The 26,896-nt window shown below is 38.9% G+C and overlaps 1 protein-coding gene across 7 annotated transcripts in view; it reads right to left on the reverse strand.

The window, feature by feature from the left end:
- Window positions 1–26,896, reverse strand: part of eif4g3 (eukaryotic translation initiation factor 4 gamma 3) — a 61,826-nt gene that overhangs the window by 27,154 nt on the left and 7,776 nt on the right. For 4 of the 7 annotated variants that reach the window (XM_023353549.1, XM_023353547.1, XM_023353546.1 and 1 more), the window contains exons 2-5: window positions 14,912–14,981; window positions 11,124–11,291; window positions 7,451–7,543; window positions 4,778–4,810 (exon numbers count right to left, since the gene is read on the reverse strand). In XM_023353549.1, the coding sequence (XP_023209317.1) occupies window positions 4,778–4,810; window positions 7,451–7,543; window positions 11,124–11,291; window positions 14,912–14,981 (364 nt within the window). The remainder of the gene's footprint in view (window positions 1–4,777; window positions 4,811–7,450; window positions 7,544–11,123; window positions 11,292–14,911; window positions 14,982–26,896) is intronic. The other 3 variants (XM_023353551.1, XM_023353552.1, XM_023353550.1) reach the window with 2 other exon arrangements.

Raw genomic sequence — 26,896 nt, forward strand, 5'->3', positions numbered from 1 at the left:
TTTGAACAAAAGTCTTAACTCTGAGCTTGTAACTTGATAGACATTGATGTTGAGCTTGCAGTGTTTCAATATCTTCTATAAAAGCAGGAAACTTTGTCCTTTTAGCATTCCTCTTTAATTTATTTCCAATTGACATGGAAGCATTAGTGGACTTCAATTTCCCCATTTTAAATTAAAAACAAATTAAATATAACAGATTTAAGCAACCACCCGTTAGGTCAGCCTCTTAAAAAAAAGACAATGAAAAAGAGCAAAAAAGATTCGATTCTAAGGTTCTACCCTTGCAGCTAGCTAAATTCTCAGAGTGCTTGCTGTGAACTCTTTCATGATGTAACCTGTTCAGAACATGTTTACTGCTGAACCACAGACCCATTTAGGACTCAACCCCACCTTGCCGCCAAAAAACGCTTTTCCCAGTTTGTGCATGACTTATTTATTTGGGGCATGCACAAGTGTAAACCTGTTCAAGTTCATTTCTGGTTCACGATTGCAAATAGAATGACAAAGTTAAAATTTAACAACCTGTTGGTGTAGTCTGTGCTTAAGCTTGGTGTTAGAGGTCAAAGTTAGAGGTGAGGGTAGCATTCAGGGCGTGAAAGTCAATCTATGAACAATTATGGGAAAGTGTTGGGGCTTGAGAATAGCAGAGCCTAAGAATGCCAACCGCAGATGAATACATCTCCACAAATGAATAAATCTTCATGTATTTACACAAGAGATGCACCGATGAGCACATTTTGGGTAAATATCAATATCCAATATATTGTCATTAAGGGCGGCAACCATTACACACATCTCTAATAATTCATCAGCATCGGCTGATGTCAGTCATTTTTTAACATTTAGGTCCAATAAGTAAAACTGGGCCAATCAACAGCAGATATTTATTTCCATCCTGTTGCCATTTGTGTTATGGGACTGATACCAATTTGTTAAATAAAAAACATATCGGTTTTTATTTTGTTTTTGCCCCCTCTCTTTGAAAAGCCACTTAGCGTTTCAGAGGTACTTTTCTTTTTTGAAATCACATTCTCATCTTTTCTTAAACTGACATTTTTTAACCCTAGCCAGCTGCAAACTTTACTCCAACAATGACTTATAGCCAGTCTGCAGCACATTTGCTGACTCAACTAAACTTCTTCTGTTGATATCAACTCTCAAAGGCTTACATGCGCCTCCACAAGTCTAACACTTTAATAGTTGAGACAGAGTGCAAAACTCCATATCATTATTTATTCCTCACCTATTGCTAAAAACATCCACCTGATAATGTCTACTCGACTCTGCAAAGCTTCATTTAGACAATGCAATGTCTGGTGTCTAATGGCATGTTCCAGCACAGGAAGGTTGCAGCTGAGTTGAGCAAAGATGTTGTTTAAATAAAACTGTGTGCTGCATGTCAATAAGGTGCAAGTCTGTTAGTGCATGTGAGCAACAAAATGTTTTAGCCAGCCTTAGTGGTATATCAGCCATCTCTTGAGTAACATGTTTCCTAAGTGATTGGAAATCATAGCAAACACTTGCTATTATGGCCTGTGGTGTTGCTAGTTCAAATAAAGATACTGAAAGCAAGAACCTTTTATAGAAGAAATACTAATAATAAAACGACTTACTGAAAACAGAAGTTGTTTGTTTTTGTGGTGAAATAACGTCTGACTTAGATCTTCTTCCTCAAAGAAACCGACACAGACGTCATGCTTCAAATCCATAAAAGTTCAAACAGAGTATTTTGGCCAAATCAATTTTCTCATATTAAAGCTTCCTTTTCTGTGCATCGAGAGTGTTTCAGGAGAACAATAGCTGTTTTCTCTGTGAGTATAAAGAGCGACTGTTCGGCTTCATCTGCTTTCCAATTCCACTTCCGTGGTGGCACAAGAAATCTCAGAGCCAGTTTGTGACAGCCAGAGCATGCACTCCAGTGTGTGTACACACACACACACACACACACACACACACACACTATCGCCAACGAACACACCCGTTACGCTTTGACACCATACTATTAATAGTCTACTTAAAATGTGTCCAAAGGGAAACATCCAGAAGGTGAGGATGTTACAGAGTGAGTTATACGGCGGCCGTTCGTTCAGAGCACAATGAATGAACGCATCAGTCTCATGGCAAGCTGCTGTGTGAATCAACACACACAAAGCCAACTCAAAGCCACATGAAATAAATGTCAACACCAAGACAGGTTTAAGACTCTTTCCATCCTCTAGGTAACACACAAACATCGTAAACACTGACCTGTCAGACAAAAACATCAATTTGCCCTTCAAAATCCACAGATGTTTGTTCTGCATGCGTCAGCTGTCCAGTTTCTGACTTCCTAAAGTGTCGGTCAGGAAAACAGACCTGCACTCTATCATTCATAGATATACTCCAAAATACTTCCTACCTGACCAGCAGTGACTTCATATTATCACAAATAAAAAATAATTGTCAATAAGGGTTAATTCTTCTAAAAGTAGTGAGATGTGATTATGTAATTTGCCATTGTTTGTCTAATTTTTTTTTTTCTTATTTGTAGCTTTAAAGAAATCAAATGGCCAAAAGACCAATAAACAGCAGTCTTAATGTTTACATACTGATAAAATCAAAGTCTCATGAAGATTGCACCAGATTTTCTCAATGCAAGCACTGAACTAACGCAGTTCTCATGTCTATGTTCATGTGTGGTGTCAGATTATTGTTAAAACAGATTTAACAGAATCTTACAGCATTATGTCTGAATTTTATGAAAGTAAAGAACATTTTACAGGTTCACACTTTAAATTAATCTGCTTCTGAATTTAGTGAACTGACAAAATTACGCTTGAGAGAACAGAGTGAGTCAGCTGTTCACTGTATGTAAAGTCGCCAAACGTGGAGAAACAGCATTCAGCTTCCAGATTTCTATGCACCACAAATCTGGAGCAAACTTCCAGAAAACTGCAAAACAGCTGAAACACTGAGTTCCTTTAAATCTAGAATAAAAACTCAGCTGTTTAGAGTTGCTTTTGAAACCTAATCATGAAACATTAATCAATAATCTGATGTGCAAAGTGTAATGTTGTTGACTGTGTGTTCTATGACTTTGTATTTATGTGTTTTTATGATGTAAAGAACTTTGAAATGCTTTATTGCTGAAAGGCGCTATATAAATAAAATTTAATTGATTGATAAATTCATAATTGCCAGAAATGTTATTTTAGGTCTTTTGAAGATTTATTTGAACAATAAATTTTTAAGAGTAGAATACTTATACAATATATTTCATTAAAAAGGTGCATATATAATGAAAATTAACTATACACAAACTCCCACACTAGTATTTGGTTCCTGTATCCATCAATGACTGGTGCGATTCTATCTGGCTGTTTGACTAGATAGGCTAATATGGTTTCCTTTGCTGGAACAGACCGTTAACTAGATGCCATGCATTCTTAGTGGTTTGGGTTGAGGTTGTAGCGCTACAACAACCACACATCATGATTCTACCACCACTGTGCTTAACAGTTGGTAACATTTTCTTTGGCTTGAAAGTCTGTACTTGAATTTTCCAAACATCCATCTCATCTTCACAAATTTGAGGTCAAGACGGTCTCAATTCATGACAACATTAATCTGTGACACTGGGGTTCTAAAAGATCTAGTTAAAGTCAGGCTTAAGCTTTTTTAGGTTATTGGGTTGTTCCTAAACATCCTGAGAAATTTTCTCTCACCTTAACGTGACCATTTGGTTCTTCTATATCTTTGCAATGTAGAGACTTTTCTCATAAGTACTACTTAATTTATACTAGTGTAAGACTCGTGGGTGTCATAACTCCAATTTTCACTCTTACACTAGGGCTTTAATCAATCAATTTCAAATTTTGTATAAAAAGGCTCAACTAAAAAAATTTTGCAGAATGTGCCAATGTTTTTATCCAATTAATCATCAGAATAATCGACAGAGCAATCAATAACTAGAAACCATTAGTAGCTCCCTAGTTTATTCTGCTAATTCTGGAATTCACAGCTGTTAAAGTTTTCACACCATCAAACATTCCAACAAGAGGGCACACATTTCAGACATCTGCTTGAAATAATATCATTTTAAATCAGGTGTAATCTTTGCCAAGATATTCCTCTAATGAGGTCGACCGCAGACATAACTAGAACATAACTAGAACTGCACAGAAATCAGGCATCAGAATTTGCACATAACTTTGGATATTAAAGTTGAAATCAGCAGTTTTTACATAACCCATGAAAGTCTTTTTAGTACCAAACACCTGAGCATGTATAAAAACAAAATTTTGAGTATAAATCAGTCCAGTAATTTGGCAACAGGCTTCTGGAAAACAATTACATCTAAAATTGATCACCATCTTTAATAATTCCTTAAGGGATCCAAGCAGAACACTACACTGAAATCCCAAAACCCTAACCCAAGTCAATATAAAGTTAATGTAATGAGGAGCATAAATATAAAAATGAAAAGCAATTAATTTCAACAAGTGTACAGCAACTTATTTAAGGGAGTTCAAGCCAGGTACAGATTGACATGATTATATGCAGAGAACTAAAGTCAGTCTAGATGTCAAAAAAACACACCACCACCCAAACAGTCATAGCTCACTGGAACACCCTTTTATAGTGTTCCAAGGTACTTAAAATGTTTTAAATCTGTATTTTTTAAGCACAAGCAGACCCTCCACAAAAAGCTCTTTTGCCATCAGGGACCAACACACTGCTTTGATGATGATGATGCAAAAGAGGGATGCAGGAGGGGCATCCAGCAGGGGTAAATTACCTGATGGTGGGTTGGTCGAGGGCCCGTAGCAAACTGGTGGGGGAGGGAGGAGAGGTCCAGCAAGGAGAGTGAAGCAGTGATGGCAAAGCGGGGAGAATAGAGAGCAGAAGAGAGACACAGATACAGTTTAGGATGAGCGATGGAGGCAGAGGCTTGAAAATACAATAAAAATACCACAGAGCAAAGCTTTAAAGACACATGGCACAAGATATATGACACGACTTCAGTAATACAAAGTCTACTGAATGCATTGGTATAGATTCAGGAGATATAATAATATGTAAACAAAACATCAAGGTTTTAAATTGTAATGATGCTTACAGAAAATTTCAATCAGACAATTAAAAACACGTATGCCTTGATCATTTTAATTTAATGATCATTGTATAGTCCAATAATAATAATACATGTAAAGTTATTTAAAATTTTGATGAGAAGATCCGTAGAAGAAGAGTGAATAAAAAACAAAAATCAGTGAGCGTGTTTCATGTATGCAGGAGGAAGATTTTAAAATCAGTTTGTTTTAAATATTTAACAACAGTTCTGATCCCACATAATTTTGGACACGGATGTATTTCAAGACTCAACTCAAAATTTCATCTTAAATATTGAGAGAAAATATTAATTTAATATTAATATTTGAAATGAAAAGTGAAAAAACAATTTTCTTAAACACTACAAAGGGGTGTAAAGAAAAAGGTTTTTTTTAAGTAGACTTGGGTTATTTATGTAGCTGTACTACCTGTTTTGTTTGCAACTTTGTACTACCAACAGACATGCTAATCTCATGCGTCATGTGTCAGAAAGTGCGTCATCAAATTGTTATATAAAGGAGTGGTGGGTAGCGCCAGGGATACAGAATAATATAGCATAATTCAACCGTCACCTTGTTGACCAATACAACAATAACAGCATTAATTACAACATTCATATACGTCTCATTTGCTCACGCTTCACTATCTCATTGGTTGTTGTGATGCTTTCAACATCTCCTGCTATGATGATTTCATAGCAGTAGATGTTCACATCTGACACAGAAGATGAAGTCCAAGTTGCTAAAGTTTTCAGACTTGAAATATCACAGCCAACAAAAGTCACATTCCAAATAGTCCTTCTGCATTGCTGATATTGTGCACATTGATAAAAGATATATTTGGAATATACAGCGAACCCTCGTTTTTCGCGGGGGTTGCGTTCCGGAAAGAACCTGTGATAGGCGAAATCAGTTACCTTTATTTTTTACAATTATTATACAGCATAATTAAATACTCCACATTGAAACCAAAGAACAAAACCTGTTTTCAGGCCTAAGCATTTTTTTAACAACTAGAACGCTTTCTTACAAATAATCATTGTAATCATCAATACGAAGTACAGTAGGAGAAATTGTGACTCGCGTATTTCACTGTTCCTCTGACTGTGACGCTGCGGCCTGACTCCGCTCTCTAGTGGCTTTTTCTTCTGAAGCCTGTGGTGCAGGTGTGGTTTTTCGAGAGAAGAACATAGTTATCGGTAGTTGTTGTTGTCGCTCTTTTTTCTTCTGGGCAAAAATATTTGCCAAAATTTGCCAAGCTGTATATTTAAATACCGTAACGTTATTGGCACACAGGTAGAGAAGAAGCGCGGAGACTGTTTAGCCAATCAGAACGCAGAACACAATGCACTGTGAAAAAAAAACTGCACAAAAAACTCCTCGAAGCAGCGAGGCCGTGAAAGGTGAACCGCGTTATAGCGAGGGTTCACTGTATTGTGCAGCGCTAGGTGAGGCTCCTCTGGGGCCAAGTCTGGACTCTTAGCATTTTTAAACATACTTTTTTTGTTTAAACAAGGAAAAGTGTTTGGAGGAATTCTCCTCCTTTGGTGCTGCCATTCAGCTGGCAGCAGCAGGTCAGGTATGATGTTCACTCTGCAACTAGTGACACCAGATAAAACCCAGCACTGCCTCTGGGATTTCTTTTAAAGGAGCTTAAACGAAGGACGGTGCATGAAACACATATTTAGCACTTTTGAGAAAGTGCCTGTCTAAAGTTGGTATACAGTGAAATTGGCCCATTCCTAGCTTACATTACATTACACACTAGAAACGCTCATGAAAAAAAGAGAAAAAACAAAATGGCCTTGGAAAATGACAGTGGCGAAAAACTAAATCTGAGGGAAATGTGTCTCGTAGTAGAAATGTATCTTAAGTACACTGATCCTAATTTAAATCAAGCTGTCAAATATGAATCTAAAAAAACCAAAAACTGCCATAATCCAAACACTGATAGTACACAAATAGTTTAATCCATTTAATTTAGAATTGATGTTTTAATATGCACAGCAGAGACTGCTGTGTGTGCTACAGAAAGGAGTTATATAGTGGTTAACATGAAAGATAAAAAATGACACCAGCATAAACTCATTTCCTGTGTGTCATCAGCGATAAGAACACCCACAGGGAGCTCATTAGGAAACAATACAGTCTCATTGAATTATTATAACTGTGTTAAGTACCTTGGCAGTTCGATCAGACAACAAAGAATCTCCTAGTGGCTTCTAGACTCAAGTTGGTTTTTTTTTCTCCCCCCCCCCATTCCCTCCATTTACAGATGCCTGACTTCAAATAGAATCATAATAGAGCTTAAAGTGTCTGAGGTGAGTCAGCTGGAAGTGTGGAAGCAGAGAGAAACTCACCGGGCGACTCTGTGGCTGTGCATTCATTGGCTGTGTTTGGGGAGAATACACTAAAGGAGTGGAGCCGGCGTTTTGCCCAGTGTTGTATGGTGACTGTCAAAAGAAGAAAGCAGGCGCAAACAGGTGAGAATTCGATACAGACTAGAAAACGTATAGCAAATCAATCATGACATTTCACACCATACAGGAAGTAAATACTAGAATAATACAACCACTGGCAGTGGAGGTTTGTGGGGAAAAGTGGTTTTCAGTTGAAGCTTAAGTACTCGGCGAAGATAATTGGTACCCTGAAGGACTCCCAATCCTGTGTTGCTTTATACTCAATCTAATGCGGCACAGGATGGCTTAGGCAGATCTGCCATCCTTTAAGCTGCTGTCGCTGTGCTTATGATAATTGTAGTTTGTTCTGGCTGACTCGACTATTTATAGAACGCTGGTGAGAGACATCAGCTGCTTTGGGGTGAGGCAGTGGGTCAGTAGACTATGACAGTAAAGAGGAACAACTGGATTCCTCATAAGTCGAGTCACTCGCTTCCAGAGACGCTGAGTCACGGTGTCGGGATTTATGCAAAGTAGGAGCTGCAGAGTTAACGCAGGTGCCAGCAGTGCAACAACGTCACTGTCTGACAGTGTTTATGTCTTTGGGATTCATGAACTGACCTTTTATGTTGGTAGTTTTACCCCAGCGGAGGTAATGCATGTCTCACTAGAGGGGAAGAGCAGCGAGTATTTTATCTAATAACCCACACATTCATGCTCTGTCCCTCTTAATTTAGTTAAGGCTCTGTCGCTCTTAATTTAGTTACGGCTCAATCTTGTCTCTGTTATGCATCCACTGATCTCGCCACAGCTACACAGAAAGAAACTCCAGGCAAATTCATACAAAAAACAACATTCAAAAGGAAAAATAGTCAGAAAAAACACAGGGGTTTTGACAATAACTATGAAACCAATACTGTACACACACGCGCGCACACACACACACACACACACACACACACAAGAGCATCTCAACAAATAAGATTATCAAAAAGTAATTTACTCTCAATACTTCTGTCTAAAAAGTGAAACTCATACCATACACAGAGATATAAGTATAAATGTATATGCCGTTTGAATATGTCAAACAACCCTTCTGTCAACTGTAACATGCAGCAACATAAAACATACCTCAAGTTTTCTTTAAATATTGAATAACTGTTTGCTTTGTGGTGGATGTGTTTGACTTTTTCACTTGATTTATCTTATTTCTTATTTTTAAATTATATGGATTACCGTTTGTCAGGAAATAAAGATTTCTAATAGAGCACAAACGTTTGTTAATTCAAATGATTATGCCTTACAGATAATGACAAATCTAAACATGGAGAATTTTAAAACAGAAATGTTGACCTACTCAAAAGCAATATATCCTCTTGTCTTACTTTATATAATGTTAAGCATGTCACAGAAGCAATCAACCTTTAACTCTGTGGAGTGTTAAAGAAGCCCAGATGTGGCTTAATGGCTGATTCAGCCATCTGCATTGTTGGCTCTGGTTCGCCATCTTCCTCTTGATAACACCCTGAAGAGTCTTTATGGTGTTTGGGTTGGCCAGGTCCAGCACAGGGATCATTAAACCAAGTAATGCAACATTCGGCTTCGTCAGCAGGTGCCAAGTACTGATGGAAACGAAACCAGCATCTTTATAGAGCTCGTCAGCAGAAGTAAAGGAAATGCTCTGAAACTTCTTGGTAGACGACTGTGCAGACTTTGGATTTGATAAAAACACAGAAGGCTAACAGCAGCAGATGGCACGGCTCCCTAAATCATCACAGACTGTGGAAATGGCACACTGGACCTCAAGCAACTTAGATCTTTTTCCAAGTTGGACTGAGCGATATGGTTGGGAAAAATATCACAATATAAGGGTTTTAAATTGGTTGATATTGATAATTAGTAATTAATTTTTGTTTTAAATAAATGAAATACTGTCAAACTGGTGATGCGACATTTTCCATTTTATCCATGGTTTCCTCTCGAGACATTATACTAATTTTCTCCCTTCACTCTACGCCCCTGTTATTGACTTTTAAGCAGCTATGAGGCACGGTGGCAAAACCTGAAACAGCTGCTGTGTAAGTTACTCAGGTTGTTAGTCGATGCCACCAACTTTGTTTAGCTTGCTGAGAGAAGCTGAGCATCTAAAGCTAGTTGTCCAGCCCTATTGGGTACAGACCACTGAACAATCGGGTTCTATAGAAATAAGCTTTTGTGCCTTACCTTCCTTATGAAGGGTCTCAATGACTGTCAACTGTCAATTCAGCACTTTTCCCCATGGTAGCATAAACCATAACATGGTATGAAATCTTTATATAAAACTAATCTTTATTGGTCTTATGTAATAATCTAATTTTCTTACACTGAATTTTGGTCTATCATTTTGTATAAGCCATAGTTAGCAAAAATAAACATTGTAATATATCAGAGTTTGTGTAGTTAATCTTGATTTTATGACATTGAGATTTTCAGAATTGCAGTTCTCTCCAACATTGTTAGTTATTGTGTGCGAACATAAAAGTGTTTCTAACTAGCTTCAGAGTTCACTTATTAAATGTGATTTAAGCTTGCTTATTACAAAGAAATCTGACTAGATTGTGGCTCAGCTTTTCCGATTTAAGATAAACATTAAATTTTACTTCCACTGTAAATATTGGTATTTAAAATATATAACTTTCTTTTGAAATGCTGTTTTCTGAATCATTTAGAATCTTGAAAGTCCTGTTGGGTGATGTCAAATTTGGGTGACGATATCACACAAATTTAAGCCAATAGTAACAGTTGTGCTTCTCTCTCAATCAGATTTCTCAGTTCAGGCATGTGCCAAAATATTTGCAATATGTGAAAGTCATTAGAGTTGAGAAGGCTGAACATGCAGTCATGTTCAGCACAGCAGAGCATGTCTGAGTGGGGCTTTATGATTTTATACTACGACATTAAATCAGTGCACTCATGCACATGATTCTAAACTGGAAAAGAAAAACAGTGAGAAAGACAAAAGAACAGAAAAACAAATGTGAAAAAAATATTTAAGGCAAAAAATGTTATTATTCACATATTCCCTGAAATATCTAAGTAGCATTTAAAATATTTACATTTTTTTCATCTTGCAATTTGAAATTTTCTGAGCCAGAATACAATACAACCTAAGAGTTTTCAGGATTCCAGCACATTTGTTCTCCAGACTCAAATCTTGCAAATGGAAACAATCAAGCTTGTTTTAGTGTACGATTAATTGCTTTATTGCTTATTGCAACAAACTTATCCTTGGTTTGTTATTAAGGATTTCTAAAAATATTTTTTTTTCTACAAGTTTATGAAATAATTCCAGTGATCAAAACTCAAATATGCAATATCCAAAGTCCACATATTAGGATTTGATATTCGCTATATTGCAAAATGACTTTGGCAGTAGAAATTAGGAATACATTTTTCCATACTTTTTAGCTATACCTATCCTTAAATGACAAATTCAATATTTTCCAGACAACTGGGAACCCTATGTTAAATAACAATGCTAACAACTGATCCTCCTACCCCTAACATCCAAAGTCACAGACAGACAAAAAGGACGAATGAAGAGACTGACAGAAAGATGGAGAGAGGATGACGGCGGCCGCAGTAACAAACTCACCCCTCCGCCTGTCTCCCAGCCCTTAGGGTAGCGATATGGGGAAGCTGTGGGTAATGATACCTGAGAGAGCGCTGGGGAGTGGGCATGACCAGGCGGGGTTCCCGCCAAGTTAGGGTGTCCCTTTGTGATGTCGTGAGCTGTGTAAGCGGGGCCAGCGTGCCTGGGTACCTGTGCGGCATAAAAGCAGAGTGGTTAGCCGCCTTCGCAAAATGAGATGTGACGGAGGTATGCAGAGCAGGAACAGCAGTGGCGGGACTCGACAGGTGATTAGTCCTCCCCTCCTGCTGAGGAGTGTAAATTAAGCACTCAAGGTGAAGTATTGCTCCCAGTGTGTGTGCGGAGGTAAAGACCTGCAGTCGATGAAGCTGCTGTGGTCTGACGAAAGACTGGCACAGTGGGCTGCACAAGACCACAGCCCAGACTGTGCAGTGAGAGGCCACAGACCTCAGATGGTTGAATAATTACATTACAACCCTACTCATCTGTAACAGATTGATAACACCTGGTGCAATAAATGCACTGTAGTCATGCAAAGTAAGCCCAGTAATAGTAATAGAGTTGCACAGAGTGTGAACGTAGCATGAGAAACTGACTGAACAGAGTAAGTAGTGATCTGAATACTGTTTCAAGAATAATAAACATGACATTTTTTTCTTTAGGACTTAAAGGAAATTTTTAGGGTTTGATAGTAGTGAAGAATGCTCAAAGTAAAATAACTCAAATTAACTACCTTTTCCCTTGTAACTATTATATCAAAAAAGCACCAGACACTACATCTTTAACAATCAAATTTGTCTGCTCAGTGATCAAGTCTTTAAATACTTCTGAAAGTTAATTTGAAACATGGCTCCTTGTGTTTGATCGCTTATCCCACTCAGAAAAAAGCGGAAAGTGAGTAATGAGGCTAAAAAGGAAGTTATTTTAAACAGATTATGTCAGCAGCTCACTTGTCTGTCTATGAGAGGGAAATATAAAATGATTCAATTTTATATTTCATTTTTAAGTTTAAAATGAAACAGCACTGCTTCAAACAATGCCAGAGATCAAAATTTGTTATGAACAGATGTGTTACTATTATGAAAACAAAATTAAACAATATAGAACAGATTCATCAAAAATGTGACTTACTATCTGAATCTTTGAAAATATAGCATAAACTATCGCCTTATTTCATATCCATGCTCCATGATCCATGATTTGTCTGATTTGCGGTTGATTTCTAGGTACAGCAGTTGAAGTGACATAATGCATCTACAGTAGAGATCCCTGCAGCATCTCTACAGCATAGCCCACTTCCCTCAAATGACCTAGGATAAAATCACTCGCTGCTGTTGCCAGGGGAGGGGCCTGCTCTACTTCAGGCCAGAAGCTGATTCTAAGGACATACAGTTGAGAGTGATCGGATGGGGGAGGGGCAGTAAGCAGCTATATGGTGGTTGTACATGAAAAGAGAGAGAGAAAGGGGGAGCAACAACAGTGACCAAGTAATCCCCACCTCCACCCTGCACAACTACCATCCCATGTCATCAGCACTGGTTATTTCAACCAGTGTCATCATTCTAACACTTTGCAACAACAGGGAAAGAAAAAGCTATTCTTCAGAAGTAGAACATCTTGTAAAACCTTATCTTTTATACTACTGTTGTGTTGTAAGAGATAAATCTGAATGATGAATAGGCTTTCTTTCCGGCAAACAGAGGCGTTCCTGTACGGTTTGCTTAATGTTCCTCCCACATCTCAGAAATGTCCTAAGGACAGCTTTTCATGTCAGAAAGTGCCTCTACATTACATCATTTAGCTCATAACTACTGCATTTAAATACATGAGAAGCATCAAGTGGTAACAATTTAGTAGTCTTTCTTACAACTTTCATTTTTATGCTTAGCGAAAAAACACCAGTCAGTTTCGTTTCATGAGCAAAAGCAAATATAAGGAAAGTGAAACTAACATTCCCATCGCCTTAGATTGCAGTCGAGGCCTATCTAAAACAAGATACATAATATATAAACATTTTCTTTCAAAGAGATTAAGGCAAATATTTTGATTTCAGAATATACCACCATGTTCTTAAAAAAGAACAAATTATCAGAGTCTGAGTAATGCGAGACGTTATTCTAAAGCGTCAGAATTATCTCTACACAGTGTGCTTACAGCATGTAAGACGGCTTGAACATCCAGTGTGTGCTTGACATACCAGGTTACTGAACATTACTATTCAGCAGTATGAATGCTCACATTGTTACCGTCGTGCCTCTTGATGTGAATGACCTTTTAGTTTCCAACTGACAGACATATATCAAAGTCTATGTAGCTTTCAACCAAGTTTAATCGCTGCCCTCCAGATGAAAAATGTGAGGACTAATAAAAGCATTAGCTACAGGGTAGATGGTCTTTCCTACTTGGAATTTTTTGTGCGCCGTACTTTTCTAAATGTTTCCATACGCCAAGTTTTAGTGTGAAAACTGCACACTCTTATGCATGAGACCCCTGATCACCAAAAAATAAATTCTGTGGAAAAATTAGGCGTGCAGCTTGGTGATTCAAAGTGGGTCAAAAAAGAAAAAAATAAATTATATATATATATATAAAAGAAAGGCTTATGATATAAAGAATAAGTACTTGCAGAATACATTTATTACTCATTATTTATCTGAATATTTTTCAGATGCTTCAGTTAATTCTTGGAATTGGGGTTTACAGCTGATAAAAAATGTTTCTGTAAAGATAGGAATATTGCATAAGACTAATAAAAACAATGTCTTTCACAAAAGGGTTATATTATGGCCAACATAATCATGGGGAAGAATGCTGACTTGGCAGATATCCAGAAGACAGTGCCAAGTCTTCTGTTCTCCACGTTGAAGGCAAGCCACATCACCAGATAAATTGGTGGATCACAGAATTTCATATCAGTGGCATGTTGAGGAAGAGGAAAAAGTGAGGTGGTAGAAAAAAAAAAGATACAAAACCAACTGGATTAACTGCAGCCTTGAGAAGTTTGCGAAGCAAGGACCACAAGAGTTTGAGGGAGAATCGCAAGACAAAGACAGTGGCTCAAGAGACACAGAGCAATCAAAGCTAGGATTTAAAAGCTTTGTTCTTGTAAAAAATTTCTCACTTTCCCTATTTGACTCGCTGGACAGTTTGCTGTCCTGCTGTCAGTGAACGTCACCAGATTTTAGCTTTCAGTTGAACCAAGACCTATCTATTTCCACAATTGGAATGAACTCTCACACGTATCTGTAGAAAAACTTTCACAGGAAACAAACTCTGGATTTGCATAATTCCCATTTTGAAAATCACTTTATTGAAGACCCAATTTTCAAAATGAAAAGAAATGAATGTTTGTACATTATTAAAAACTGTGTGCAATAATACCCAAGTGTTTTTTTATTGAACTACTGAAATGAATCACTTTTGCACTGAAATTCTCATCAATTGTGAAGCACATGTAAACTTAGCTACCGTAAATGGACGTCCTTACTTAGAAAAAAAATCTTCATGTCTGCTTTTATTTTATATTTTTTTTAAGAATATATGTTGTACAAACATACTTAGTCATTTTAAACAAATATCCATCAATTTCAATAAATATAAGGGGTAAGTATGATTGATGTCTTATCTGTTCTATGCCGTCACTGAATGAATTTATCCCCGACACATTTGCCGCTCACTGAACCAGGAAAGGCCTGGCAGAGTTATTGTACCACAATGGGGCATTCCTGGTTAGATAAAGGAAAATCAAAACAAAACAAAACAAAAACAAAACCCAGAGTAAAGAGACTCACGCTGTAGACAGCGACTCCAGGCTGTGTGGAGAAGAGCCGTTCGTCCAGTGAAGACTGAACACGAGGAATTCTGGGGAGTGTGCGTTAAAGAAAATTCAAGAAATCTGAGAACTGAAACATGTGTTCCATTAGAAAAAATTTGGACAGCTTTGCAGATAAAAGCCAAAAAAAACACTGTTAACTCTACATGCAGCAAACTGAACCACATGGGTGGAATTTAACTAGTTTATAAAGTGATGCACAGGAGATCTAAGGACTTCAGATAAGTTCAGCCTTTATCAAACAGTGACAGAACTCTGCAAAAAAAAGAGAATTTGATTTGACTGCATTTGCTTCAACCTTCAGAGGAATTCACAGTGAAGGCCTTTCCCTAAACCCCAGTGGCTTGCGTAGTTAATGTGATGGATCCCCAGATCACCCCACCCAAAATGCCCAATCTCCCAGAGTACACTATGTACCTTCATCATTTTTTGAAAGAGTTAAAAGGAAAATCTGACATGGATTTCTGGGCTACTTCACACTGGGTGAATGCCAAAGCAGAGGATTAGACAACACAGGAAGAGCACAATCTGTATACATTCTCCTCTCCCACTGCTTGTAGAATAATAATGATTGCTTATTGATTCCTCAACCACTCATCAAAAAACACACATCTATAATGCTTTTGGCTTTATTAAGGCCCAAGGAACTTTCTTTACAGCTTCTGGAACATGTAATAACGAGACTCTAAGGGGAGACATCAAATGTTAGGACGGACGGACAAAAGAGGGGAATGTGTAATATTCAAACAGCAGAGGGAAGCCCTCCGATTAGTAACCTGCTCAGGCAGCCGTCTGTGACAGGCCGCCTCACACACCACTGATCACATGGTTTAAGGGAAACAGAACGTCTGGCTCTCTTCCTTTCACCCAAATCACGCCTCCTTCTGCTCCAAGCTCCCTTTCTTCACTCCCCTCCTGCCTGGAGGGGCCCGTCATCTTTGCTGGACCCCTGCCAGCACCCCTACCCACAGCCCAGCGATACAACAGGGATGGAGGAAGATAAAGAAAGTGAAGAATCAGTCTTAGAAAAAAAAAAAGTTGCCGGTTCAAAACGCGGAGGCACAGCAGGAAACAAGATCTTTTTCCACTGCTGGGGAAAATTTTGAAAAACAATACGTGCCCCTGCCGCCTCCACTTTACACACGCGTATAGACACACGGATATTTGTAGCAATTAGCGGCTGACGTTCTCCATCATACGACAGTTTAGGTGGGAGGAAGCACAACATGTTGTGTAAAGACACAATATTCTCCCTGAACTGAACTCTAGAGGGGGAAATATAATCCTGAAAGCCTGATTCCTTAATGATTCATACAGCCTGCATCATCCAAGAAATGCAGCACTGCAAGTAATGAAAAATGACTATTTATGACTCAGTTAGAAAAATAAGTCATGATAAAGGAAACACTGTCAAACATTGCAGTTTCAGCACCCTCAACATGTGGGTTTTATTTGTATTTGACAGCATAAACATATGACAGAGCTTTAAACTACTGTCTGAAAAATCAATCAATAAAAAGTTTCTTAACTGTTCCATTAATAAAAAATGTAAATCAGAAAAGGAATAACATGAACAATCGGCTTTATTAGGGAAGGGCATTTATTGTATGGTTTATCATTTATCATGATACATTTCTTATAATAATTGTGAGTTAACATCATGATAATTTCAATTAATGATTTTAAGCCCCTTTAACCCCCCCCAAAAAAACCTATCTGCAGCAATGTTTGTTTTGCTGTTTTCTCAAGAGTTTTTTAAAAATATTTTTATTGAGAGCATCCCTAAATTATTACAGTAACTGCAATTACTATGTGTAGATAGTGATACAAATCACTCTTCTTTATGCGACTGGTGCCCTAAAGCAGCACAGTACAGTATTAATATTTGTGGAGCTGGGATTGCTGTCCCATGCGGTCACAGTCATTGTCACAATAGTACCAGACGATATCACGATAGAACCATGTCTAGGTCTCCCATTCTTAAGCACTAAACTACCACTGGTTGGCAGCAAAAGCTGTGACAACTGGCCATAAACCGTAGAGCTGAAGGTGAACCCAGGTTAAACCTGTCCTGAACAGGTGCACCTCCACCTGCGAACCAGGCGCTGACACAGGCAGGAAAAGCAGATGCAAAAACTATCAGAGGAGGTGAAGAAATCCAGGAGAAAAAAAAACAAAAAAATAAAAACAGGACTTTCTTCCATGTTGTTGCGCAACACCCCCCCCCCTCCTTCCTGTCTCTACTCTCTCACTCTCGTACTTCCTCTTCTGAGAGGGGAGATGTGCTACCAGCTCTCCATCTAACGGGTTAATTGAGTTTCCTAAATCTGCCGGGATTTACCCTGTCCAGAACTGAAGTAAACTCTGTTTAAGCTGGTTTCGAGAAACGATTCACCTGATTTTTAACGGCCTACATCCAGGTGTCTCACCCTTCTTCCCTCTGTGAATTAGCCAGACTGAGCAGCCTACAGCCAACTAGTTTCACAGAGCACACCTGTTAACGGTCGCTCGTTCTCTTATTTTACAACTTGCATTTGTTATTGAACCAGGTAGGTTTTAGTGACTCGGGCGAGTCCCAAGGATGACGTTTTAAATTTGGGCTACCAGCAACTTAAAAACATTTTAAACTTTTTCCTCTCCAGAATCAAACATCACAGCTATTTTACAACCATCAAAGAACTTTAAGGTGACTCATTAACTGAATGTCCACAACATCTTTTAGATTTTCTTTATGCTAAATATTTTATTAGTAAGGCATTTTTGCAAGGGTCAGTACAGCTTAATTCAGTAGCAGAAATAATCAAATAAGTAAAATCAATCATCTAGTCTGTCTTTCCCTACTGCTGACACTGAAAACTAAAAAAAGGGAACCTTTGAGAGAGACGGACGGAGCCTGGCGCCTCGAACCCCAGACCTGGCACGACGACGAAGAAGGTGCTGCAGCAGGAGGAAGACGCCGATCGATGAAGGCCAGGATCTCCGCAGGTCTGATGATGAAGAAGGTGTTGCAGCAGGAGGAAGACGCCGATCGATGAAGGCCAGGATCTCCGCAGGTCTGATGATGAAGAAGGTGTTGCAGCAGGAGGAAGACGCCGATCGATGAAGGCCAGGATCTCCGCAGGTCTGATGATGAAGAAGGTGTTGCAGCAGGAGGAAGACGCCGATCGATGAAGGCCAGGATCTCCGCAGGTCTGATGATGAAGAAGGTGTTGCAGCAGGAGGAAGACGCCGATCGATGAAGGCCAGGATCTCCGCAGGTCTGATGATGAAGAAGGTGTTGCAGCAGGAGGAAGACGTTGATCAGCGAAGGCAGGAATCTCTGTAGGTCTGATGAGCTTCTTCTCCGCATGGATGGTGAGGTCACACAGGACTTGGTGCTGGCAGGAAGGAAGGCACCAGTTCTTCTTCTTTGTCTTTGCCTTTGTCTTCATCTTTGTCTTTGGGGTCTGAACCCAGCCGATGAGAGAAGTGCGATTCGAAGCCACAGGTTGTGGGCCAGACGGGTTGGTCCCCATGGCCGGACAGTCTTCGGCTCTGTGGCTCCGGCTCTTCTTCAGCTGCAGAGTTCTTTGTCCATCTCTTGGCTCGAAGCTGCCCGGAGGATCCAACGAACGGTTCCTCTTTTGCACTCACCTTTTATAGGGTTTCTGACTGCTTAGACAGATGATCTCATATCCATCACTGTCTTACAGACATTTCCTGATGTCTGTGCTAATGTCTCAGGGTTGCTCAACCTCCTATGTCCATTGCCTGCACAACCTTTCACCTACTCTCTAAATAAGGCGTTGATCATCTCTGCTCTCCTGTTAGTTCCTTGCCTTTCACCTTTCACCTACTCTCTACCTCCAACATATCAGTGATGTTTAATTGCAGTTACACCTTTTACACCATTTCAAGTTCAATGTCAAAATCACATTTATATCACATTTATTTTCTTTAGCTTCTTTGATTTAGCATTCATTTATAATTTTATAACCATAACTTATATCACATTTATTTTCTTCAGCTTCTCTGATTTATCATTCATTTATGATTTTATAACCATAACTTATTAATTATACTTATTATAATCTTAATGTGAGTTATTACAGATGTTTTTCTGAAAAGAAACCAAGAATAATACATGATTCTAATTATTTGATGCCAAAGTTACAGTTACTTGTTTTTCTTGTAACTGTTCCCACAAATGTTCGTGTAAATATTATTACAAGTAAACCAATATTAATATAAGTATTTTACTTTGAATCTTATCAAATTACCAAAATGTTTAGATTTCATTCTTTAAACTTTCATGATTTAAAATAAGGAATAGTCTCAGCTATTTTTTATAAATCTGCAGGCTGGAACTTACTTCCTCTTTTTCCAGGAAACCTGCTTTTCCTGTTTAATGACTCTTTCTGACTGACTATGATTTCTTATGATTAGATAGAAAAAAGTAGAATTAAAGCAAAGTTTGCATGAGACAAAAACAACACACACAACTAGATTTATTTTATTGACACTTAAGTCTACTGTTGGGCCTAGATGTCACTTGAGTGATTCATTTTAAAGATAACTTTATTTATTATTACTGTTAAACTAACTTTATTGACACTTAAGTCTACTGCTGGGCCCTGATGTCACTTGAGTGATTCATTTTAAAGATAACTTTATTTATTATTACTGTTAAACTAAAATCTCCAGCATGGGGAAGTGGGATGAGCTCGGATTTTCTTGACACCCCCTCCACGAGGTCAGACCTTTCACATGCTGGGAGTCCATCACCCTCCTGCAGTTCGCCGTCCTCATCCCCTGGAAAGAGAAGAGGTTCGTCTGGGATGTGAAGATGCAGATTCTTCATCCTCAGTTGTCACAGAGGGCTCAGTGTAGTCATCAAAACTCCACTTCTCTTGACACCCCCTCCTTGGAGTTTTGATTTCCCCCATGAGGTGATGAATGTCAAAGAAAACTTGGATCGTTCTGATTCTTCTACAGGAACTTTCGCTGGATGAACTGTCGGTTCTTCAGGATGTGGGATGATTCTTTAGGGAAGGGAAGATGGGCTGAGACAGAAGGCCTCAAAAAAAAAAAAAATTCTGACTGTTCAGCAGAGCAAAGCAAAAAGCATAAGCATCATGACACTTTATCCGTAATCATGATCCTTTGCCATTTTAATCCATCAGGTTGTGACAGGAGTTCTTCTTTAGCATAGTCCAATTTCTTCACGGCCCTCCCAGTCCAAAGCCTTGAAGTTGTTCTTTGAACGGCAACCTTCCTGTAATAGTGGCCAGTCTACTGTAGGATGGCATGGTGCTTGATTCTCTGGCCATCGTCTCGTAATGTTCTGGTTCGCTGTAGCTAAGAACTGGCTTGAGCACTGCTTCCTCATGGACCCCTTTCTTCATCAGTAGTACTGTGTTGAAGTTCAGTACTTGCTTTACAAAAACTCGGGCGTTGAATCTCAGCTTGATCCCCGTAGCTGCAGGCCGATCTTGAGCTTTAATCCAAACTCTCTGCCCTGTTTTCAGTGACACTTTGAGCTGCAACTTCCCTTTTTCTTCTCTGAGCAAAAAGGAGAAGTGTCTTCGCCTCCCTGCTTTCTGTGACGTGAACGGAGTTCCTCTGCAGGGGAAGACCTGCTCTTCTAGCAGTTGTCACTGTGTTCATCAGCACCAAGAGGTACTTCTCACCTCTCTTTCCTGTTGTCCCCATTGGTTCTGCTACATCCATGCAGACTGAACCCCATGGGACTGTGCTCTTGATGAACAAACCTTCCATCCGCTGTCCTGGGTGCCCTGGGTAGCTGTGCAGAAAGTTGATGCAGTTCTGTTGAGGTCTCCTCCTTTTCCAAACGATCTGGACGGCCGGCTTCCTCCGGTTTCTTCCCCAGATTTTCCTCCTCGAAGTGATCATCCATCACTCCGTCTCTCCGTCGGTTCGAGTTGTCTATCCCCCAAAGCCTCTCTTTGCGCTCTTGAGCAGGGATGGGTCTAGACTATGTTGGCTACTAGCTTCACTGTCTGGATCCGGTCATTCTATCCTCAGTAGAAGCTTTCCCTCACCTGTACGCTATACAGTTACTGCGAGGGTTGTGACTGATGGCCTTATCAGTCACCACTAACTCTTTTCCCTAAGAGTTAGTAACCCAAGTGAGCTATTCAGAGTCTCACATCTGTTTTCACTGACTTGGCATAGGGCCCTCCTACTTCGTTAGTCGTGCCCCACGTTGGGCGCCACTTGTTGTTGCGCAACACCCCCCCCCCTCCTTCCTGTCTCTACTCTCTCACTCTCGTACTTCCTCTTCTGAGAGGGGAGATGTGCTACCAGCTCTCCATCTAACGGGTTAATTGAGTTTCCTAAATCTGCCGGGATTTACCCTGTCCAGAACTGAAGTAAACTCTGTTTAAGCTGGTTTCGAGAAACGATTCACCTGATTTTTAACGGCCTACATCCAGGTGTCTCACCCTTCTTCCCTCTGTGAATTAGCCAGACTGAGCAGCCTACAGCCAACTAGTTTCACAGAGCACACCTGTTAACGGTCGCTCGTTCTCTTATTTTACAACTTGCATTTGTTATTGAACCAGGTAGGTTTTAGTGACTCGGGCGAGTCCCAAGGATGACGTTTTAAATTTGGGCTACCAGCAACTTAAAAACATTTTAAACTTTTTCCTCTCCAGAATCAAACATCACAGCTATTTTACAACCATCAAAGAACTTTAAGGTGACTCATTAACTGAATGTCCACAACATCTTTTAGATTTTCTTTATGCTAAATATTTTATTAGTAAGGCATTTTTGCAAGGGTCAGTACAGCTTAATTCAGTAGCAGAAATAATCAAATAAGTAAAATCAATCATCTAGTCTGTCTTTCCCTACTGCTGACACTGAAAACTAAAAAAAGGGAACCTTTGAGAGAGACGGACGGAGCCTGGCGCCTCGAACCCCAGACCTGGCACGACGACGAAGAAGGTGCTGCAGCAGGAGGAAGACGCCGATCGATGAAGGCCAGGATCTCCGCAGGTCTGATGATGAAGAAGGTGTTGCAGCAGGAGGAAGACGCCGATCGATGAAGGCCAGGATCTCCGCAGGTCTGATGATGAAGAAGGTGTTGCAGCAGGAGGAAGACGCCGATCGATGAAGGCCAGGATCTCCGCAGGTCTGATGATGAAGAAGGTGTTGCAGCAGGAGGAAGACGCCGATCGATGAAGGCCAGGATCTCCGCAGGTCTGATGATGAAGAAGGTGTTGCAGCAGGAGGAAGACGCCGATCGATGAAGGCCAGGATCTCCGCAGGTCTGATGATGAAGAAGGTGTTGCAGCAGGAGGAAGACGTTGATCAGCGAAGGCAGGAATCTCTGTAGGTCTGATGAGCTTCTTCTCCGCATGGATGGTGAGGTCACACAGGACTTGGTGCTGGCAGGAAGGAAGGCACCAGTTCTTCTTCTTTGTCTTTGCCTTTGTCTTCATCTTTGTCTTTGGGGTCTGAACCCAGCCGATGAGAGAAGTGCGATTCGAAGCCACAGGTTGTGGGCCAGACGGGTTGGTCCCCATGGCCGGACAGTCTTCGGCTCTGTGGCTCCGGCTCTTCTTCAGCTGCAGAGTTCTTTGTCCATCTCTTGGCTCGAAGCTGCCCGGAGGATCCAACGAACGGTTCCTCTTTTGCACTCACCTTTTATAGGGTTTCTGACTGCTTAGACAGATGATCTCATATCCATCACTGTCTTACAGACATTTCCTGATGTCTGTGCTAATGTCTCAGGGTTGCTCAACCTCCTATGTCCATTGCCTGCACAACCTTTCACCTACTCTCTAAATAAGGCGTTGATCATCTCTGCTCTCCTGTTAGTTCCTTGCCTTTCACCTTTCACCTACTCTCTACCTCCAACATATCAGTGATGTTTAATTGCAGTTACACCTTTTACACCATTTCAAGTTCAATGTCAAAATCACATTTATATCACATTTATTTTCTTTAGCTTCTTTGATTTAGCATTCATTTATAATTTTATAACCATAACTTATATCACATTTATTTTCTTCAGCTTCTCTGATTTATCATTCATTTATGATTTTATAACCATAACTTATTAATTATACTTATTATAATCTTAATGTGAGTTATTACAGATGTTTTTCTGAAAAGAAACCAAGAATAATACATGATTCTAATTATTTGATGCCAAAGTTACAGTTACTTGTTTTTCTTGTAACTGTTCCCACAAATGTTCGTGTAAATATTATTACAAGTAAACCAATATTAATATAAGTATTTTACTTTGAATCTTATCAAATTACCAAAATGTTTAGATTTCATTCTTTAAACTTTCATGATTTAAAATAAGGAATAGTCTCAGCTATTTTTTATAAATCTGCAGGCTGGAACTTACTTCCTCTTTTTCCAGGAAACCTGCTTTTCCTGTTTAATGACTCTTTCTGACTGACTATGATTTCTTATGATTAGATAGAAAAAAGTAGAATTAAAGCAAAGTTTGCATGAGACAAAAACAACACACACAACTAGATTTATTTTATTGACACTTAAGTCTACTGTTGGGCCTAGATGTCACTTGAGTGATTCATTTTAAAGATAACTTTATTTATTATTACTGTTAAACTAACTTTATTGACACTTAAGTCTACTGCTGGGCCCTGATGTCACTTGAGTGATTCATTTTAAAGATAACTTTATTTATTATTACTGTTAAACTAAAATCTCCAGCATGGGGAAGTGGGATGAGCTCGGATTTTCTTGACATCCAGTAGCAGCCAAATGGCTCGAAGCCAGCATGCAGATTTCTAGTTTCTCCGAAGGAAAAACCACCTGCAGTCATGCAAAATGCAACACGTTTTCATACACTGAGCTCTAAATCTCCAACATATGACATTCTGGGGAAATTGTATTCTGCAGAAGAGTATCTAAGAAGAAAGAGGCAGATTTTACTAAAAAAAATAGTTGTTTTTTTTGCACCCATTCAGAGAACTGCACAGCTTTCTCATCTGTAGCAGAGTTCTTTCAGTAAAAACAACTCTGGATTCCTACTTCCTACAGTTTCAGAACAAACAGACCAAAACTGAGATAAAATCCCCCTTCACCACCACAGAACGAAGACTTTTTGAAATCAGTATAAATATTTATTGTGCAATATGTGCAATTATGGGCTCTTGAAGGATAAAGCGGTATCATAACACAAGATCAAATGTCTTGCGGTGAAACATCATCTCAATCAGGCCCTTCTTGAGGCTGACCGAGTAACCAGAAAGATGCAGATGCTTCATAGATAAATGCAGCACATGTAAGTCAAAACCAATCTGAATGAGAGATAAATAACTGGGTTTGAGTCTGTTTAGGTTCTGCAGGGAGTAAAAAGACAAGCATAATGTTAAAATGCTCTAGTGCTGCTAAAACAATCTGCAACTGATCAAAATTACAAAAAAGATTACTGACTGACATTTTGAGACATGGATGTCAAAAATAAATTAACTTTTGTGGTTATAAGGTATTGAGGAAACAATACCTCATCACCTTTCAGAGCATTAAAACTCACATTAAGAATTGCCTTACTGGTACACTGACTGGCCAAAAGGAAAACAAAACTATATTTAGTTACGATGCATCCCAGAGATTTTTAATCCAAATAGAACCAAGTCTTATAGGTAGTTGTACTTCGCCTTTTGAACAGGCACATGGAAATGTGTTTTTTTCCCCACAACTTTCAGATAGGAGAGCCCTGCAGCTGCTGCTAGAGGCCAACGGTGACTCAATCAAATTTAGCCGGACACCTGCACACATGGTCTGGTTTGTCTCTTAATTGGTTAACAGCAGGTCAGATTTAATGAACTACTAGCAGGACTTGATTACATTCCAAAAAGACATTAAAAAAAATAAGAAGAAGTTTATGCTTCCATCGATAGTGTAAATGTAGCAAAACTTCACAATAAAAGCCTTATCCAGGTGCAAAAATCTTAGAAATTTAAATAGCATGAGGCCAATGAAAACCAGCCAGAATATGTTTGTGAGAAAGTGATAAAAATTACTACCACTTACAACTGTTACTAATTGTAACACTGATGCTATTGAAGAACTTTAATAATTTTTTTTTCACAATAAACATGATAAAAATAAAACTTTCACACTGTTACATAAGTATTAGGTAGACATGTTAAATTTTACAAGTGTTATTGTTCTGTTTGAAATTAACATGAAATTGTTTTCATGTTAAGATGCAGAAGTGAAACATAATTCTAAAATGTTGACTGCGGTAAATTTAAGTTGGAAAAAGCTCTTTGCTCCAAATCAGGGTGCCTGTGCAACTTCAAAATGTCTTAAAATCATTATGTAAAAATAAGGCCTTAAAATGTCTTAGATTCATCTTAAAAATCAGTTGGTCTTCAATCACAGGTCTTAAATTTTGTCTTGACAAGGCTATTTAATCTAGTACATTCTATGTCTTTTTTTCTCGCGTGATTTTTTTTTCAGGTAAAATTTGAGTCACAGGAAGACATATTCATTATATCCTGTCACTCAAGACAGTTGAGGCTACCAGTAACTCACTGCTAACATACCCTTGCTAGCTAGTTTTTTTCATCTATCATGGGTAACTGCCAATTCATCACCAGTAGGCTGGGCGAAGTTTGTACATTTCTGTAAGAACATAGGCCTTATATTCCATTCATAATGGATCTTGGAAAATATTTTAAAAGTCTTTTGAATTTGTGAAACCTGCAGAAACTCTGAAAGTGCTACATTAGGTTTTTCTTTTCTTTAAAAGCTATGCTTTTGTGTAGGAAAATTGTGAAAGTCAACTGACCATCAGGGAATAATATTTTAATGCTTCGTGAGAGCTCAAAGTGGTGAGATAATTATTAACATAATTAGTTTCACTTTTAGTTTCAAGCATGCAGCATCATGAGGTGAGTGAATATTCAAAACTGCAGGCAAAATATTGAAGCATTGTTGTGATACTTGAGGAACAACTACACACGTGTATACATCGTGTATAAGCAAAAAAATAAATAAAAAGATCCAGTGGCTGCCTGGTGTGTCTTGGGAAAAAGTTATGTCAACTGCATAATAAGGTGATGCTTGAGAATTCCAATGTCATTATGTCTTTCTATGCCACTGAACAAAAAGTGAATATGAAGTATTGTGACGAATGTAGGGCTGAAAGGATTCCTCGAATGATTCGAGTACCTCGAGTACGGTTTTGGAGCGAACCGTAAGAAAGAAAGAAAGAGAAAGAGAGAGAAGGAAATCTGATTCCTCGGATAATCGTAAAATATTCTATAGAGTACTCGATTACTAAGATATTCTTTTACAACAGCCCTAGATGAATGTATAAAACATTCTGCAACCGAGGGCTTCAAGTGATGAAACTCAAAGTTTTACTATCTGTGACTCCAAAGATCCCATAATCATGCTAACAAATAGCCTGAGGATAACTTTTACATAGTTTACACACCAAATTTGAGGGTTGACAAACTAATGTGCATTCCTTTTTCCTTTTAAAAATCATAAAGTAGCTTCAACCACTCCTCCATGTCCCCTTGCCTCACAGTGACACATAAGCCTTGGTTAGGAGAGTAAAGCTGCTGTAGCTCATGCTTCATCATTAGCTTACTGTAAAGCCACTTAAGTGCTGAGTATGTGGGAGAGGGAGAAAGGCAAAGAGATGAGGAAATATAGCCTTACAGACAGCAGGGGTGTGATCAGGAGGATGATACTGCGTGATAAACTGTAATCTGCCATTGCTGAATAAATAAATAATTTAGGGGTGTAAAGTTAACAGCCTAGTAACTAAATAAATCATACATGGGGACCAGGAAAATAAAGCAAAAAAGGTTCAGAGTAAGAGGTGAGATATGTCTGCCAACTTGGCTTATCCATCCATACATCACATAAATTAAGGGGTGCTAGCTACACTGTCATAACTTATCAACACATATGCAGCTTCTTATTTAGAGAGGGG

The sequence above is a fragment of the Xiphophorus maculatus genome, chromosome 20 (assembly GCF_002775205.1).
Source record: "Xiphophorus maculatus strain JP 163 A chromosome 20, X_maculatus-5.0-male, whole genome shotgun sequence".
Classification (NCBI taxonomy): Eukaryota; Metazoa; Chordata; class Actinopteri; order Cyprinodontiformes; family Poeciliidae; genus Xiphophorus; species Xiphophorus maculatus.